The sequence below is a fragment of the Harpia harpyja genome, chromosome 6 (assembly GCF_026419915.1).
Source record: "Harpia harpyja isolate bHarHar1 chromosome 6, bHarHar1 primary haplotype, whole genome shotgun sequence".
Taxonomy (NCBI): Eukaryota; Metazoa; Chordata; class Aves; order Accipitriformes; family Accipitridae; genus Harpia; species Harpia harpyja.
Genome location: NC_068945.1, coordinates 56,866,430 through 56,880,645, shown reverse-complemented (window position 1 = coordinate 56,880,645; position 14,216 = coordinate 56,866,430). Strand labels below are relative to the sequence as shown.

The following is a 14,216-nucleotide window of genomic DNA, read 5'->3' as shown; positions in this document are numbered from 1 at the left end:
CGGCGGCGGCAGCGGCGCCGGGGGGGGAAGGAGATGGTGGTGGCGCGGGGTCCGCGGCGCGCACGGGCCGGTGCACCCTCCTTTGGTGTCCCCCCGGCGCGGCGCGGCCGGAAGCCCCGGCGGTGCTGCGTAACGCATCCGGGGCAGGGCCGGGCCGGGCAGGGCAGGGCGGGCCGGGCCGCGCCGCGGGCCGCCAGGATGCCGGACTACCTGGGCGCCGACCAGAGGAAGACCAAGGAGGAGGAGAAGGAGGATAAGCCCATCCGCGGTGAGAGGCGATGCGGGCGGGGGCCAGGCCCGGCCCGGCCCAGCCGTCTCCCCCGGGCCCACCTAGCCGTTACCGCGGCACCGGGCGGTGGAGCCGGCAGCGTCCCCCACCCCACCCCAACCCCACACGGGTTCGGGGTCCCCGTGTCCGTGGCGGGGAAACTGCCCGAGCAGCATCTCGGCCGGGCGCGGGGCAGTGCTGCCGGCGGCCATTTCGGTGCCGGGAGCGGCGGGCTTGGAGGAGGGCGACTGGAGGAGAAAAAAAAAAAAAAAAAAGACTTAAAACCCCTTTCTGACATGATTTCTGGCGCTGCGGTCGCCGTCCCCCGAGCGGCCTCTCCGCCCGGGCTTGGCCGGTGCCGCCTGTGTGGCCCCGACCGGGGGGGGGGGGTGCGGTTTGGGGTGCGGTGGTGTTAGACGTCAACACCGGTCTGTTTTTTAAAGATTCTGAGGGAAAACTGAGGAGAGCCAGGTCCGCGAAGTCTGCTGCCCGTTGGGGAGAAGTGCGTTGGGAGCGCGGTGAAGGGTTGGTCCGGGGGGGGTAACGAATACCGGGGGGGGGGTGCCAGGTCCCTCCCGGCGCTGCCGGGGAGCCGCTGGAGCCGAGATCCAGAGGGTACGGTCGAGCTTCTCTGTTGCTAAGGCTCTCTCAGGTTCTCTTATAAAAAGCTCCTAAAAAGCCTAATTTGCTCTCTGTAAGACAAAAGGCCTTTTGCGCTTTAATGATTGGTGAACAGGTCAGCCTAATAAAACATCGCAATTTGTCTCCGCTGGTGGAGTCCTGCAGAGCTGGCTGTCAAACCCCGTGCGTTGCTGCTTTCATAAGTAATTCAGTGGAAGTGGGAGAGAGTGAGGTAGCAAATTTTTCTGGTGATACCGGCATAGTGTGAAAATTGCCAGTTGCTTCTCATGTTTGAATTTCATTTGCCTTTTTTATTTCATGTTAGTAAGTATTGAATAATGCATCTGGAAACAAAAGCAATACTTTATGTAATCAGTGATGGGCTTTGAACTGTTCCCACTCAAGACAGATTTTTAAATTATAACAACAGAGTGTTTAGTAGATGTAAAAAAAATCAGTGGGGTAGTACAAATAACCAGGAAAGAAATAAGGATCAACACACAAAAAAATCCTCTCAAAATACTGTAGGATACATACTGCACCCAGATCTTCAATACTGTGTGGTTTGGGCTCCCTCTATCATCAAAAGATAAAATGGAATTAGGAAAGAGAGAAAACTGAGGGCCAGGGATGCTTAAGGTGAAGGCTATCATTCAACTGGGAAAAGAAACAGCTTTTGGGGGAAAGGAGAGGGAATGTTAAAGGTCTGTTAAATGACAAGTGATATGAAAGTAAATAGGGGTGACAGTCAGAGAGAGTTCTATTTTTCTTAGAGTTTGCTGGAGCAATCTTGTGGGACTCTGTGCAAAAGCATATGCATTTTAACAGCTGACGTTGCTTGTTCTGATGTGGGAATTCTGAGGCTCAAGTACAATTTTTAGATTCCAAGTTTAAGTCGAGTAAAAGGAAGCAGGGTGCTGATTTAAACTGGGGAATTCCTTCCTGCATATTCTGCTGAAAGTTTACAGGGATTCAAAAAACTGACAGAAATAGTCACATAAGGAAAATTTTTTAAGGGCTGTTAATAACAACATGTGTCCTGGGAGTGGGAGCTCACTGTGTATTTGCCATGTTTGTAGACCTTCCTGTTGGAGAAGGGATATTGGACCAGACTGCATATCTCATCTAGTACAACCATTCCCATGTTTTCCATTTTAAAATACTAGAACTCAGCATTGTATTAGTTACTGATTCTGGGCTGCTTTAGTAGGTTATAGTAGTTTTTTGTTGCTAAGACCAGCTTAGATTTGGTTGCTGTTCCCTGCTCACGCTGGGCATTTTGGAAGAGACACATCACTGGGGGAAAGTGGTGGCAGTTTTTCATTGATGTTTTCTTAAACGTTAAGAAACACAAAGTTAAAAAGATGAAGTTTTGATACCTTCAGTTCCTTCTCTGTACAGATGCAGGTCGGTAAGCTACTCTGAGTGAGGTAAGGTTTAAGTAGCTTGCTTGCTGTGAGCTGTGGGTGGTACAGATTTTTGGACTGAAGAGAGTAGCTGGAGACCCTATTTTGTTTTTCTTGAATGTCTGATACTTTTTTGTTCCACTTTGGTTTAGTGAAAAAGTAGAAACTCAAAAGAATCCCTTTAAAATACATGTTTTCGTCTTTTAGAAGCAGAATTGAGATGGCTGATTTTGTTTGTAAAATTGGAAGCTAAGTCTTTCCTGTCTTGTTTCAGCTCTGGATGAAGGAGATATTGCCTTGCTGAAAACATATGTAAGTAGCATACATATATACCAGAGTGTTAAAGAAAAAAACCAAGTCCTGTTAGGAATTGAATGCAAGAGTGGAGGGACGTGTACTTAGTGAGTAGTTAGTAAATCTGCTTCTCCTAATGCTTTTCTCTCCTGCCAAAATCTTTTCTCCCTTTCTGCCTTCCAACAAGAAAGCCCCAAACCCAACCCACAACCCTAAAAATAATCCAGTTGGTTTGTTAGCTTGAAAGTAATGAAGTTGGTTTTTCCTGTTTTTGTTTTGTATCTTGTAGCTGATTGTCATAGGGGTCTAACAGCTAGGGCTTTACTAGGGCTTCTTCACTAACTAGTTTTCTTGCTTTATAAAGAACAATAACTTTAAGACTCCTTCTCCCATCAAATTTACTTGCTTTTAGCCATCATGTTAAAAAACTATTAGTGAGAGATACATGGACCTTGTCAAAGAGTGTAATCTTGGGAGGCGTTTTCCACGGACAATAAGGCTTAAAATGCAAATCTCCCATCTCCGCCAGAAGGTATGGTGGGTCTGTGAAAGAACTCTTGAAAAATGAAACTTGCAGCTTAGCGTATGTCTGGATTTAGTTATGTTTGCCAGAAGTCTGAATTTTGTTGACACTGAGACTCCTTTACGAAGCTCTGAAATATGGCTTGTGCCCACTGCGGCTTCTTTTTTGTTGCCAAGTTGATACGAAGGAGATCTTGTAAAGGAAATCCAGATCCAGATCTGTCTGCATTAGGCAGGGCAAGATAGTAAAGCATTTTATCACAAGCAAGACTCTAGCTTCTGATTTGCCCCAGGACCTTTCTGCTATCTTCTTTGGATGATAGAAAGTTTGGGTAAGGTAGTTAAAGTGCTCATACGGATGATTTTCGGATAACGTATACAGAATTCTGTCTATATATACTTTTTGCTAAGTCTTTTTTAAACTTCAGGAAAAAAATAGTTTAAAAAAATATGGCTGAACAGGTTTAAAAGAAAAACAAGTCCTTGAAGTTTACAAATGTGAAAAATTTCCACTTGCGCAATTGGAAGCTGTGTAGCTGCACTCTGTTTTTGTGAACAGAAATATTGTTACTGGACCTTAATACTGTCTGGTTTTGGCTGTGATCAATAGTTGGCTGTTACACCAAGACAGTCCATTGAACGTCTTGACACTCAGCAGCTATTGGCATTTTTTCCTAAACATGAAATAATTTGACTTACGAAATCTACATGATATTTCTTTTCCAGGGCCAGAGCACATACTCAAGGCAGATCAAGCAAGTAGAAGATGATATTCAACAACTACTTAAGAAAATCAATGAGCTCACTGGTATCTTTCTTTCTTAAGATAACTTTCAGTAGAAGAGCCACATATACCAAAATGAGTGTTTTAAAAAGCTGATTTTAAACAACTTCTGCGTTGGTTTATTATTGTTATTTTTCCCAAAAGAATACATTTCTTTAATTGGTAACGTGAGATTTTTGCTTTGTAGGTGATCGTCTTTTTGATTGGGCGGGGCTAATCTGTACATATGATTATGTAATTTTGTAGTTTAACATATTTTTATTCAAAACTGTAATTTTATTTTTATTTCATTTTTTTTATTATGGTGGTATGAAACAAATGCCCCTTTCTGCCACTAGATAATTTGTTCTGATTTGTGTCAAGCTGTGTTTGAATAGTGAGTGAACTTCCATAGACTGCAAAACCTCAACATAGTATCATTAAGTAGTGGTACCAGTCCTTGTATAACAAAGAAACGTCTATTAGAGCAGTTAGCATTTAAAATCAGCTGGTCAGTTATGGCAGTTACAATAAAAATTAATTTGTTCCCTAATTTTTTTTCGTTTGTTTTGCTGATATATGTTTGTTGCCCTGTTGCTAATCCTCTAGGGGCCCTCACTTCTGCCAGGAAGACTGCAGTTTCTCTTTTCTAGTAAAATCCTTGATTCTTTCAAATACATCATGGAGATGGTACTTTTTATATCCATGTTTTGGAAGATTTATAAGGTTTTTCATCTTTGTGAATCCCTTAGCTTCTGATACCTTGCCCTAAAGCTTTCCCTGAGTGAAAGCACTTGCAGAGTTTTGCTCCTTTGCTGAAACTTTTAGAAATACGCTTATCTCTGATATCTCTATCAAGCTTGGTTGTAATTGCCCCCACACTGCAAAATTGTATTAGAGGATGGCTAGACTGGTATTTGCATGTTTAGCCGGCACAGTCATTTAGGCCTCATTTCTTTAGGAAACTTGTTTTTTAGGAAGTCCATCAAAGATGTGTGTGCGTGTGTTTTGGAGATCTCTCAAAAAGCTTCCTGCAGGCTTACGTCTAAGGTTCTTGGTGTGGGAAGGACTGCTGATGTACCAGTTAGCGGCTTCCTCCTCAGCTTGTCTGTGTTGTACATAGGAATCAAGGAATCCGACACTGGCCTGGCTCCTCCTGCCCTTTGGGATCTGGCAGCAGATAAGCAAACTCTCCAAAGTGAGCAACCATTACAAGTTGCAAGGTGGGTGCACTCTTCCTCTTTACAGTGGAGCTGCATAGTGTTAAAAATGTGATTTAGAGCTTATGTGTAGACTTTTAAAAAAAATAAGGTTCAGTTGTTAGGTGTATTGAAAGTGCTTTTTACCATTGTATCAAAAAGGAACTGTCTTATGTTTGATGGTGCCTTACGTACTCGTACTTATTCCTGTAATTATTGTATGATGCTATAATAATAGAATCACAAGTACAATAGCTATTTTGGTATATTTGAAAAATACGAGTCTCTCATCTTGATGCTTATACAAATAGCAAGCCAGTTAGTTTGCCTGCTTGGCAGTGTTAATTGTATGTTCTGTATTAGGTGTACAAAGATAATCAATGCAGACTCCGAGGATCCCAAGTACATTATCAATGTCAAGCAGTTTGCCAAATTTGTGGTGGATCTCAGTGACCAGGTGGCACCTACTGACATAGAAGAAGGCATGAGAGTTGGGTAAGCAAAATCTTTATGTTCTCATGAGTTTTCCCGGAGACTGAAGCTTTCTCATCTGATCCATTAGTTTGACATGTCAACAGCTATCACTTCATATTTTTGCAGTGGTTGAAATTATAACACTAATGCCATTCTTTTGGAAGATGGTAACTCACCTGCATGCTATGCTGGAATCTTTTGATTTTGATGTCATTCTGATGAAAACCGTGTGTCATGGACTGAAACCTTTCAGTTTGGGCCCCAATAGTCCCAGCTTTCAGGGAGCCTGTGTAGCCTGCTTCCTCTTTGGCAGTCTGCAGTTACACACAGGGGGTGACTACAGGAAATGTTCACTGAGGAGGTGAAGGCTGTTACTTTTAGAATCAATATTTTGCCAGTTTGCTCTGTGGGATATTTTGAAGTTTAGTTTTCACAATACTTTGGAATTAATATTTTTGGAAACCTTAAAACTTTTCTGCAGAAGGAATTCCAGTTTCTAGCCCATCTGACTGTTAGCTTTCAGGGCTGGGCTGTCCTGATGCCAGAGAAAAGAACAGTTTAAGAATTCAGCTTCTAATTTACAGAGTTGTTTCTACATGACAGTTTAATTAACCGGTGTTAAAATAATGTCTTTATGCTTTTTCACCAGGGTGGACAGAAACAAGTATCAAATCCATATCCCCTTGCCTCCAAAGATTGATCCCACAGTCACCATGATGCAAGTGAGACTGCCTTTACTTATTTGACATTTACTTATGACATTGCTTTGTCTTGTAATTTTGATTACTTTGGCTGGATTTTGTTCTGGGCTGTTGAAAGCCTAGAGCTTTCAAAGCATCAGACTGTTAACTGCTCGCTCAACTTTTTGTTGTGCAGGTAGAAGAAAAACCAGATGTCACTTACAGTGATGTTGGTGGTTGTAAAGAGCAGATTGAGAAGCTGAGAGAGGTGGTTGAAACCCCTCTGCTTCACGTAAGTAACCTCCAGATTGAGACTTTTATTATTTTGAAAGTATTCTGGTCATCCGTTAGCATTTGAAAAAGCAAGAAAAGATAATGTAGCTCAGTATAAACACCTAAGTGAAAGGAAGTCTAGTTTTAACAAGTGAAATCCAGCCGAGCCTGGTTTATATTGCTCTTCATTGATGATTTTCTTATGTGCATCAAAGAGTATATGCAAATTAATTTTGATTTGCACATAACCTTGCCTTCTGTTTCCCACTGTTGCAGCCTGAAAGATTTGTTAACCTTGGAATTGAGCCTCCCAAAGGAGTACTTTTGTTTGGGCCACCTGGTACGGGCAAAACACTTTGTGCCCGGGCTGTTGCTAACAGGACTGATGCCTGCTTCATCAGAGTAATTGGATCTGAATTGGTGCAGAAGTATGTGGGAGAGGTAAGAGCAAATATTCGATGGAGTGTGGAGTGATTTGCAGATTTCCAGTCGTGGTGACCAGACACCATAGTGGGTATGACGGACGAATGTACTTGCATGCTTGGAGATACAAGGAGTGGGGAGGAACTGTCAAACAAATCACTGCAGGTCAGGCGATCAATTGTAAAACCCGAAGTATGCTGCCATTGATGAAATGGATTTTGCAGTGCAGAGTTTAATGTGCAGTTTGGGAGGGCTCTAGGATGAGGATTCTGTTCTCAACACTGCCACTTATTTTTCAGTTGGCCCTGAGGTAAATGACTTCAGCTGTACTTCTGAATTTAAGAGTAGTAATTTGTCTCTTCTTTATAAATTGCTTTAAGATTTATGAATGTTCCATTATATATATGTGTACAAATAAGAGTTTTATCATTGGAAACTTAGAAGTGTTTGGAAGCATGAAAAGTTTAATTTTGATAGTTTTCCTTTAATGTGCCTTGAATCTTTAACAAAATCTTGATTTTTGCTTTCAGGGAGCTCGAATGGTTCGTGAACTCTTTGAAATGGCCAGAACTAAAAAAGCTTGTCTTATATTCTTTGATGAAATTGATGCCATTGGAGGTATGTTTGTGGTATCTATAGCTTTAATCTCATATGACAACTTCCAGGTTTTCTTTTCATGTTGTAATTCTTTATCTGGATTGCTGCATTTCAAGAAATGTGCTTGTAAATACCTATTCAGCAAAACTAGTACCAGAACGTCCTATGTCCAGGAAGCTATCAAGAATTGGTTTATATAGCTTGAACATATCTAGCCCAGATGAGAATTCATTTTTGCACATTTAGAACATCCAGATTATGTGAACTTCAGTGAAGAATCTCTGTATTGTGTTTGCAAAAGGTACTGTTAACTTAAACTCCCTTCAGCTTCTGGACTACATACTAAATCTTTATTACTGCCTGAAAATTCAGTAATTTTTTTTCTCAAAGGAAGTACATGGGTCCTTTGAAAGCAGAATAATTTTTACACAGACAAGGTAGGGGAAGATTTTGGTTGATGGGAGGCAAAACAAACAAACAAACTACATTTATAAATTTCAGCAGCCCAGCCTGTTATTAGGCAGGGAGATAGGCCCATTCATACTAAGGATGAAGATAACAGTGCCTGTTATAATGGACAGATAACAGCACTCACTCTTTGTTTGAAATGTGTCATTTTCAAATAAAACCCTCACACCTTTTTTAAACTCATGTCCTGGTTTTGGCTGGGAAAGAGTTAATTTTCTTTCTAGTAGCTGGTAGAGTGTTATGTTTTGGATTTGGTATGAGAATAATGTTGATAAACTGATGTTTTTAGTTGCTGCTAAGTAATGTTTATACTAAGTCAAGGATTTTTCAGCTTATTATTGTATTATTATTTTTATTATCAGCAGCAGCATTATTTATTTATTTATTTATTTATTCTTCCTTTCTGTCCTATTAAACTGTCTTTATCTCAACCCACGAGTTTTCCCCCAATTCTCTCCCCCATCCCACTGGGTGGGGGGGAAGTAAGTAAGCGGCTGGCTGGGGTTAAACCACAACAACTTGTCACAAATATTTGTATGTAATTTAAGATTATTTTTCCAGGTGTCTTCTATGTCGCAGCTGTGACTCCTCCTCCATGCTCTGAAGGTCCCTCTCTTATTTTGTGAAACCTGTGTCTTTTCTCTCCAGGTGCTCGTTTTGATGATGGGGCTGGGGGTGACAACGAAGTGCAACGTACTATGCTGGAGCTGATCAACCAGTTGGATGGTTTTGACCCACGAGGCAACATCAAAGTGCTGATGGCTACAAACAGACCCGATACTCTGGATCCAGCCCTGATGAGGCCCGGCAGGTTGGATAGGAAGATAGAGTTTAGCTTGCCTGATCTTGAGGTGAGAATGCTTTCTTTCACAGCTAAGTATATTCTGATATTGGAGTGTTTCTTCAGTTAGGGCATTATTGTCTGGAAGCAGTTTATGAGAATTTACAAAAGCAGCACTCTTAACTTATGTGAAACTACATGGAAATTTGGGGGATTAAGGATGTGCCAAAAAGGTTTTCCCACACTGCAGAGATTCCATCCCTGGCCGAGAAGCTATGGTAAATAGCTATATTCGCTGTATGTTCCTGACTCAACAGATGAAGAATCCTTTAACCAGATCCGTGATTTAGTTCTTAAGTTGGCATGTGTTTTGTTTGGCTCTTCTGAGAGAGATTCCTTGAGGTACTTCTACCATTAAAGCTCTTTTTAAAGTTATTTTCTTAGTTTATATCCTGGACACTTAAACATGCTAGTCCAGACATAGGGAACTATAGTTGAGCAGCAAATAAAAGATTTACTTTCCATCTGCCTTTGCTCTGGATGTGGACAGCTGCACGCTGAGAGTCATCCCCTTTTTCATAGCATGAACACTTCTATCCTCCGCTCTTCTTTCAGGGGCGAACTCACATATTCAAGATACATGCTCGTTCCATGAGTGTTGAAAGAGACATAAGATTTGAGCTGTTGGCTCGGCTGTGTCCTAATAGCACAGGTAAGCTGAATTTTGGTTTTTCTTTTTAACAATTCTGTGTATGCTTCATCTCCACTGGTGGTCAGTGTTGAATTCATTTATCCCTTTCTTTCAAAGGCGCTGAGATTCGCAGTGTCTGCACGGAGGCAGGCATGTTTGCTATCCGAGCACGTCGAAAAATTGCAACAGAGAAAGACTTCTTAGAAGCAGTGAACAAAGTCATTAAATCGTATGCGAAATTCAGTGCTACCCCCCGCTACATGACCTACAACTAATATCTTGGAATGTTTTTCCTGTTCCTGTTGTTAAACTTCCCGTGAAACAAAAATTCAAGTGAGTAATTCATGTCTTGTTCTTGGAAGCTAGAAATAAATGGAGTATTCCAGGCACTAGGTGTGAGTTCATTATGAGTGTGTTCTACACTGGTGGGGTATTGCTGCTGTAGAAGAAAAAAGTCTCAGGGAGATTCTAATAATGCAGCCTAGACCAGTGAGATATTTTTAAATCGGATACCTGGGCAATGTTAGAAATCCAAAGTTTAGATCCCTAGCCACCATTTACACCCCAAAACTTAGCATCTAAGCTGTAGAGGTGCTGAAAGATCCCTATGTGACTACAGTGTTTCCAGGTGCGCTTGCGTGATGTTCAGCACCGAGGTGCAAGTGTGTCCCGAGAAAACTCTCAGGAACTACCATGGGACAAGAGCTGAGGAGAAGGCGTACATAGCTCAGCTCAGGTGCTTGGTGGTCTGAGTCAGTGCCCAGCTTAGGGAAGATGCAAAGGGATATTTTTTCTCTCCCTGGGTGAGCACTCTGGTACCATCATAACTTGTTTTTTGTCTTCAGTGGTTTTCTTCATCCCTTTTGCTGAGATTCTTTGTTTCTTACAAAATAGTAAGTGGGTCAAGAAGGAGGAAGAAGTAAGCATAATTTCTTAGCGCTAAGGGAAAGAAGATTTGTTTTTCCTGTTCCTGCTCTAAAAAAGATTCAAGTTTGGCATCAGCGTACTAGTGAGCACTTTGATACATCGTATTACTTGTCTAAGATGCTACTACACACGGAGGATGACCCTGATAGGGTCCTGATGCTCCAGTAGTTGGGCAATAGCTGATAGTTGTTGGCAGCAGGCAACATTAAAAGGTTGATCTTCATTCATCTAGCGTGTTCCTTTCACGCTGGATGGTTTGGTCAATGAAAAGCAACAGCCTTTCGTTTTCTTTTTTTCAAGTTTTGCATTAAATTTGGAGGTGGGCAGGGGAAGAGCTTGAAGAAATACCAGGGTGGGGGGAAATGCTTTTGGGAACTGCTTTGTCTTGGAAGTGAGAGAAGTTTTATCAGGTCTCATTTTGATACAACTGACATCAATTTATCAAGCTTAGAAGCAGCCACTTAATGTTTTTTTGAAAGAGGAGGTGTGTACAACAGGGAAAAAGTGTATGATGTGGTACATGGACTTTGTCAGGATTTTGGCCAGTGTCAGTAACTTGATAAGCAAACTTAGGCAATCCCCTGGTTTTGCCCTCACCTGCTTGAAAAGCTGAGCTCAATGGTTATGTGTTATTTTGGGGAGGGATGCAAATTTATTGGTGGGACAGAATTTTTTTCATTTTGAGCCTGAGAGGAAAGTGGTTCAGAAAGCAGCACTGAGAGTATCTGTTTACCAAGAACAGTACTCAAGTGTACCTTTTAGTTCAGAAGGCTAAGTGAAGTATGTAAAAAGAGTTTGGGTCTTACTGGGTATCTTGAATTATCATCAGTACTCTTGCAAAAAAAGGAGGGGGAGAGGAGCATTATTCTGATTATTATGAGGCATCAAACTGGACTTAGGCTACCCAGTGACATTTGCTTGGTGGGGCTTCAGCAGTGAGGGGTTAGAGGTGCTACCCTGTCAAGGCACACAAACTGGAGAGGGGAAAGAGATGAGCCCTGTTATGAGTTTAAAGGATGGGGGGTTTGTTTAATCTAGCACTGACAAGCTGAAGGCAGGATTTAAACGTTGAGATAGCAGTTTGTTAATCAGTATAGGAAAGAAGTTGTCATTTACTTTTCAGTAGGTAACTTAGGTTGGCGAGAAGGAAGCAGTGCTTCAGCTGGTGGTAGCAAAGCACTGGACAAGGCTGGCCAAAAGCTGCCAGATTTTATTTTACTGGATGAGTTACCAGTAGTGCTGGTGGTACCCAGGAGCAGGTGGCAGAGTACTAGTGCTGCACAGGCTGGGATCTAGGACTTTCTTGGGCAAAGGTTTTCAGTCCAGCGTTTCAGCAGCTCCCCAGAGGATGGGCAGTGCAGCACTAATTGTATCACGCTGAGGCCTGGCATGGAGAGGGCTTCATGTGGGTGGGGGAGCCCGGGGGGTGAGGAGCAAGAACCTGAGCAGCAGGGAGGAGCTGCATGGAGGTGGTGACCCCCATAGCAACAGACACTTGCATCTGGAGACCTTGACTCGCCCCACGCACAGAGTCTCACCAAGACAGAGTGGAAAATTTTGACAAGTCATGATCATCACTTTATTTTAGAAGTTGACAGGATTTTGACGTGAACTGAAGAGACTACATAGTTAAAAACTGAAGCTGCGACAAGCTGAAAAGTAGAAAAATATACTGTATGTAGATACAAAGGCTTGTTAAACTAGTTAACATTATAAAATGTACCAAAAGTTGTTTAAATAAACACGCACAGTGTGTTAACATGCATTCAATTCATCTTTTGAACTCCAGCTAAGTGGTAATTTCTGATGCAGAAAGCCTCCTATCCCTATTGGCAGGGGAGTCTGATGAAATAAAACATCTTCCCCAAGTGCCCCTGGTGCTTGGGAAACTTGCTTTACCTGAAGGAAGCCCTCATCGCAACACAGCTTGAAGCAAGATAAAAGTACTAAGTTCTGCATTCAGAAGAGAGAAAGTAGTTTGAATTCCCTTATGCACAGGACCTCTGATTTGAGGGTGCTAAATGAAATGTCACTGACACTCCTCTTCCCCTGTGCTGTCAAAATAACCTACAGAGAAACAAACACTTTTAGGTTCCTACCTCTGCTCAGATTCATAGTGATTGTTGTTAGGGAAACACAGGCATTGAAGATTTCTTTCATTTTCTTGAGTTACATTTCCATGTTTTTCATCTCCCACCTGAAGTTAAGCAGTACCACAGCAGCCAGGTTGTGAAGACCATAGAAAAAAACTCCACACTACTGTTTCTTTTAAAAAAACCAAACACTTAACATTTTTGATTTCTATTGAAATCTATTTCTCAAAGCACTTAAAAGCTGAGGCAGAAGCAGCACTGCTGGTAGGAAGATACCTCAGGCAACAGAAAAGTGTTGGGTTTGATTTTTTTTTTTGGCCCACTGAGACATTAGACCTTGTCTATGTTTTTATTCTAGCTTAAGAGACTGCATAGAGGGCATCAGTTCTTAATTTAATTTTAATAGGCTTCACTCCTGCCTCCTGACAAACCAGTTTTGTCTTCAAACTTTGAAGGTAAAATAATCTTAGCTTAAAATCAACTATTCTTTTCTAGAAAGCACAACTAGGTTTTGGCAGTGGAAGTACCATATTGATAATGTAATAATTAAACAATGAGTTTCTAATTTGAACTTCAAGTGAAAATGTTCAGGCAATGAAGAGTGTAGTTGAAAAAGGTTAGATATTTTAAAAAAATAACTGTACCATCCAGGCTTAAAAAGAGTAGCAGCTAAATGGTACCAGTGTGAATTCATTAATCCAGCTGGCAGATTATTATAATTTATATGAATCTGTTGTATGCAGATGTTGACATCAGGCTTTAAAAGTCATCTAAGAAAGTTCTTTAAAGACACTGGTACAGTGCATTGCAATTGCGGAAACAGTAATTTCCTGCAAGATCCCACCTCGTAGTGAGTTAAAGTGCCCATTTTCTCAACAGTAATAGGAATGTCACCTTGTCTATCAGATTCTGATTGTAGCAGAATACACCGAATTTTCTTGTCTTGCATAATTTTGTGTTTGTATGTTGTTGGGAGGCTACACCCTGATTGGAAGAAAAAAAATCAAGAGCATGAAGGCTTCCAACTCCTTATCCACTCTTCCTACAGAAAATAAGCACCACCCTATACCCGTAGATACAAATAGCCTTAGGCTCTCTTTAAAGTGTGCAAATTAAATATTCAGTAAGAGTCTCCATCAGCATAAATCTGGCTTCCATTCTGCTCGATGCCACTCTTCAGAGGTTAAAACCTGTCTGTGACGCAGACCCATCTTTCACTTGGCAAGCAAGGACAGCATCATGAATGCTGTGAAACAGCAACTCTCTTGTTACAGTGTTATCAAAAAAATTCAGTCTTGTCAGATCAGTCATTACAGGGCCTACAACATAAAAAACAAACATGGCATCAGTGCATAAACTAAAGTACAAAGATGGAAGACAATGCTATCTCAGGAAGATGACAACTTGTTCTCTTACTTGTTATTACGTAAAACATTTACAGTAGCCAGGTGGATCACATGCTACTTCTACTCCAAATGGGTAATTCTCTTAACCAGACATACACAGAGGCCTGTTCTTGGCAGAAGATGCTACAATTCCAAATATCAGAAACTTGGAACATTGCAGGCTTTTCCTCCTTATTACATTATTACAACAATTCCAAGGTGCAAAGTTCGGTGTGGCATTAACAGTTCGCCAGCTGGAATAAACGGGAGCAGGATCTAGTCCTCACAGAACTCATTATGTCAGTGCTCTACTTTCACTAAAGTGAAGGCTCTAATGCATATATGCTTTTC

General features: G+C 41.5%; 2 protein-coding genes across 3 annotated transcripts in view; one reads left to right on the top strand and one right to left on the bottom strand.

Moving 5' to 3' along the window:
- The first annotated feature begins 103 nt into the window (after window positions 1-103).
- On the top strand, window positions 104-9,849 carry PSMC2 (proteasome 26S subunit, ATPase 2). The gene is made up of 12 exons (XM_052789918.1): window positions 104-268; window positions 2,570-2,607; window positions 3,838-3,919; window positions 4,998-5,097; window positions 5,437-5,568; window positions 6,197-6,269; window positions 6,424-6,519; window positions 6,777-6,941; window positions 7,454-7,541; window positions 8,637-8,839; window positions 9,385-9,481; window positions 9,578-9,849. Exons 1-12 carry the CDS (start codon window positions 199-201, stop codon window positions 9,733-9,735), a joined length of 1,302 nt encoding a protein of 433 aa, XP_052645878.1. The 5' UTR covers window positions 104-198; the 3' UTR covers window positions 9,736-9,849.
- Window positions 9,850-11,938: 2,089 nt separating this feature from the next.
- SLC26A5 (solute carrier family 26 member 5) overlaps window positions 11,939-14,216 on the bottom strand; it is a 37,995-nt gene continuing 35,717 nt past the window's right edge. For both annotated transcript variants that reach the window (XM_052789915.1, XM_052789914.1), the window contains one exon: window positions 11,939-13,799. In XM_052789915.1, coding sequence (XP_052645875.1) covers window positions 13,657-13,799 — 143 coding nt within the window. In that variant the 3' untranslated portion in view covers window positions 11,939-13,656. The remainder of the gene's footprint in view (window positions 13,800-14,216) is intronic.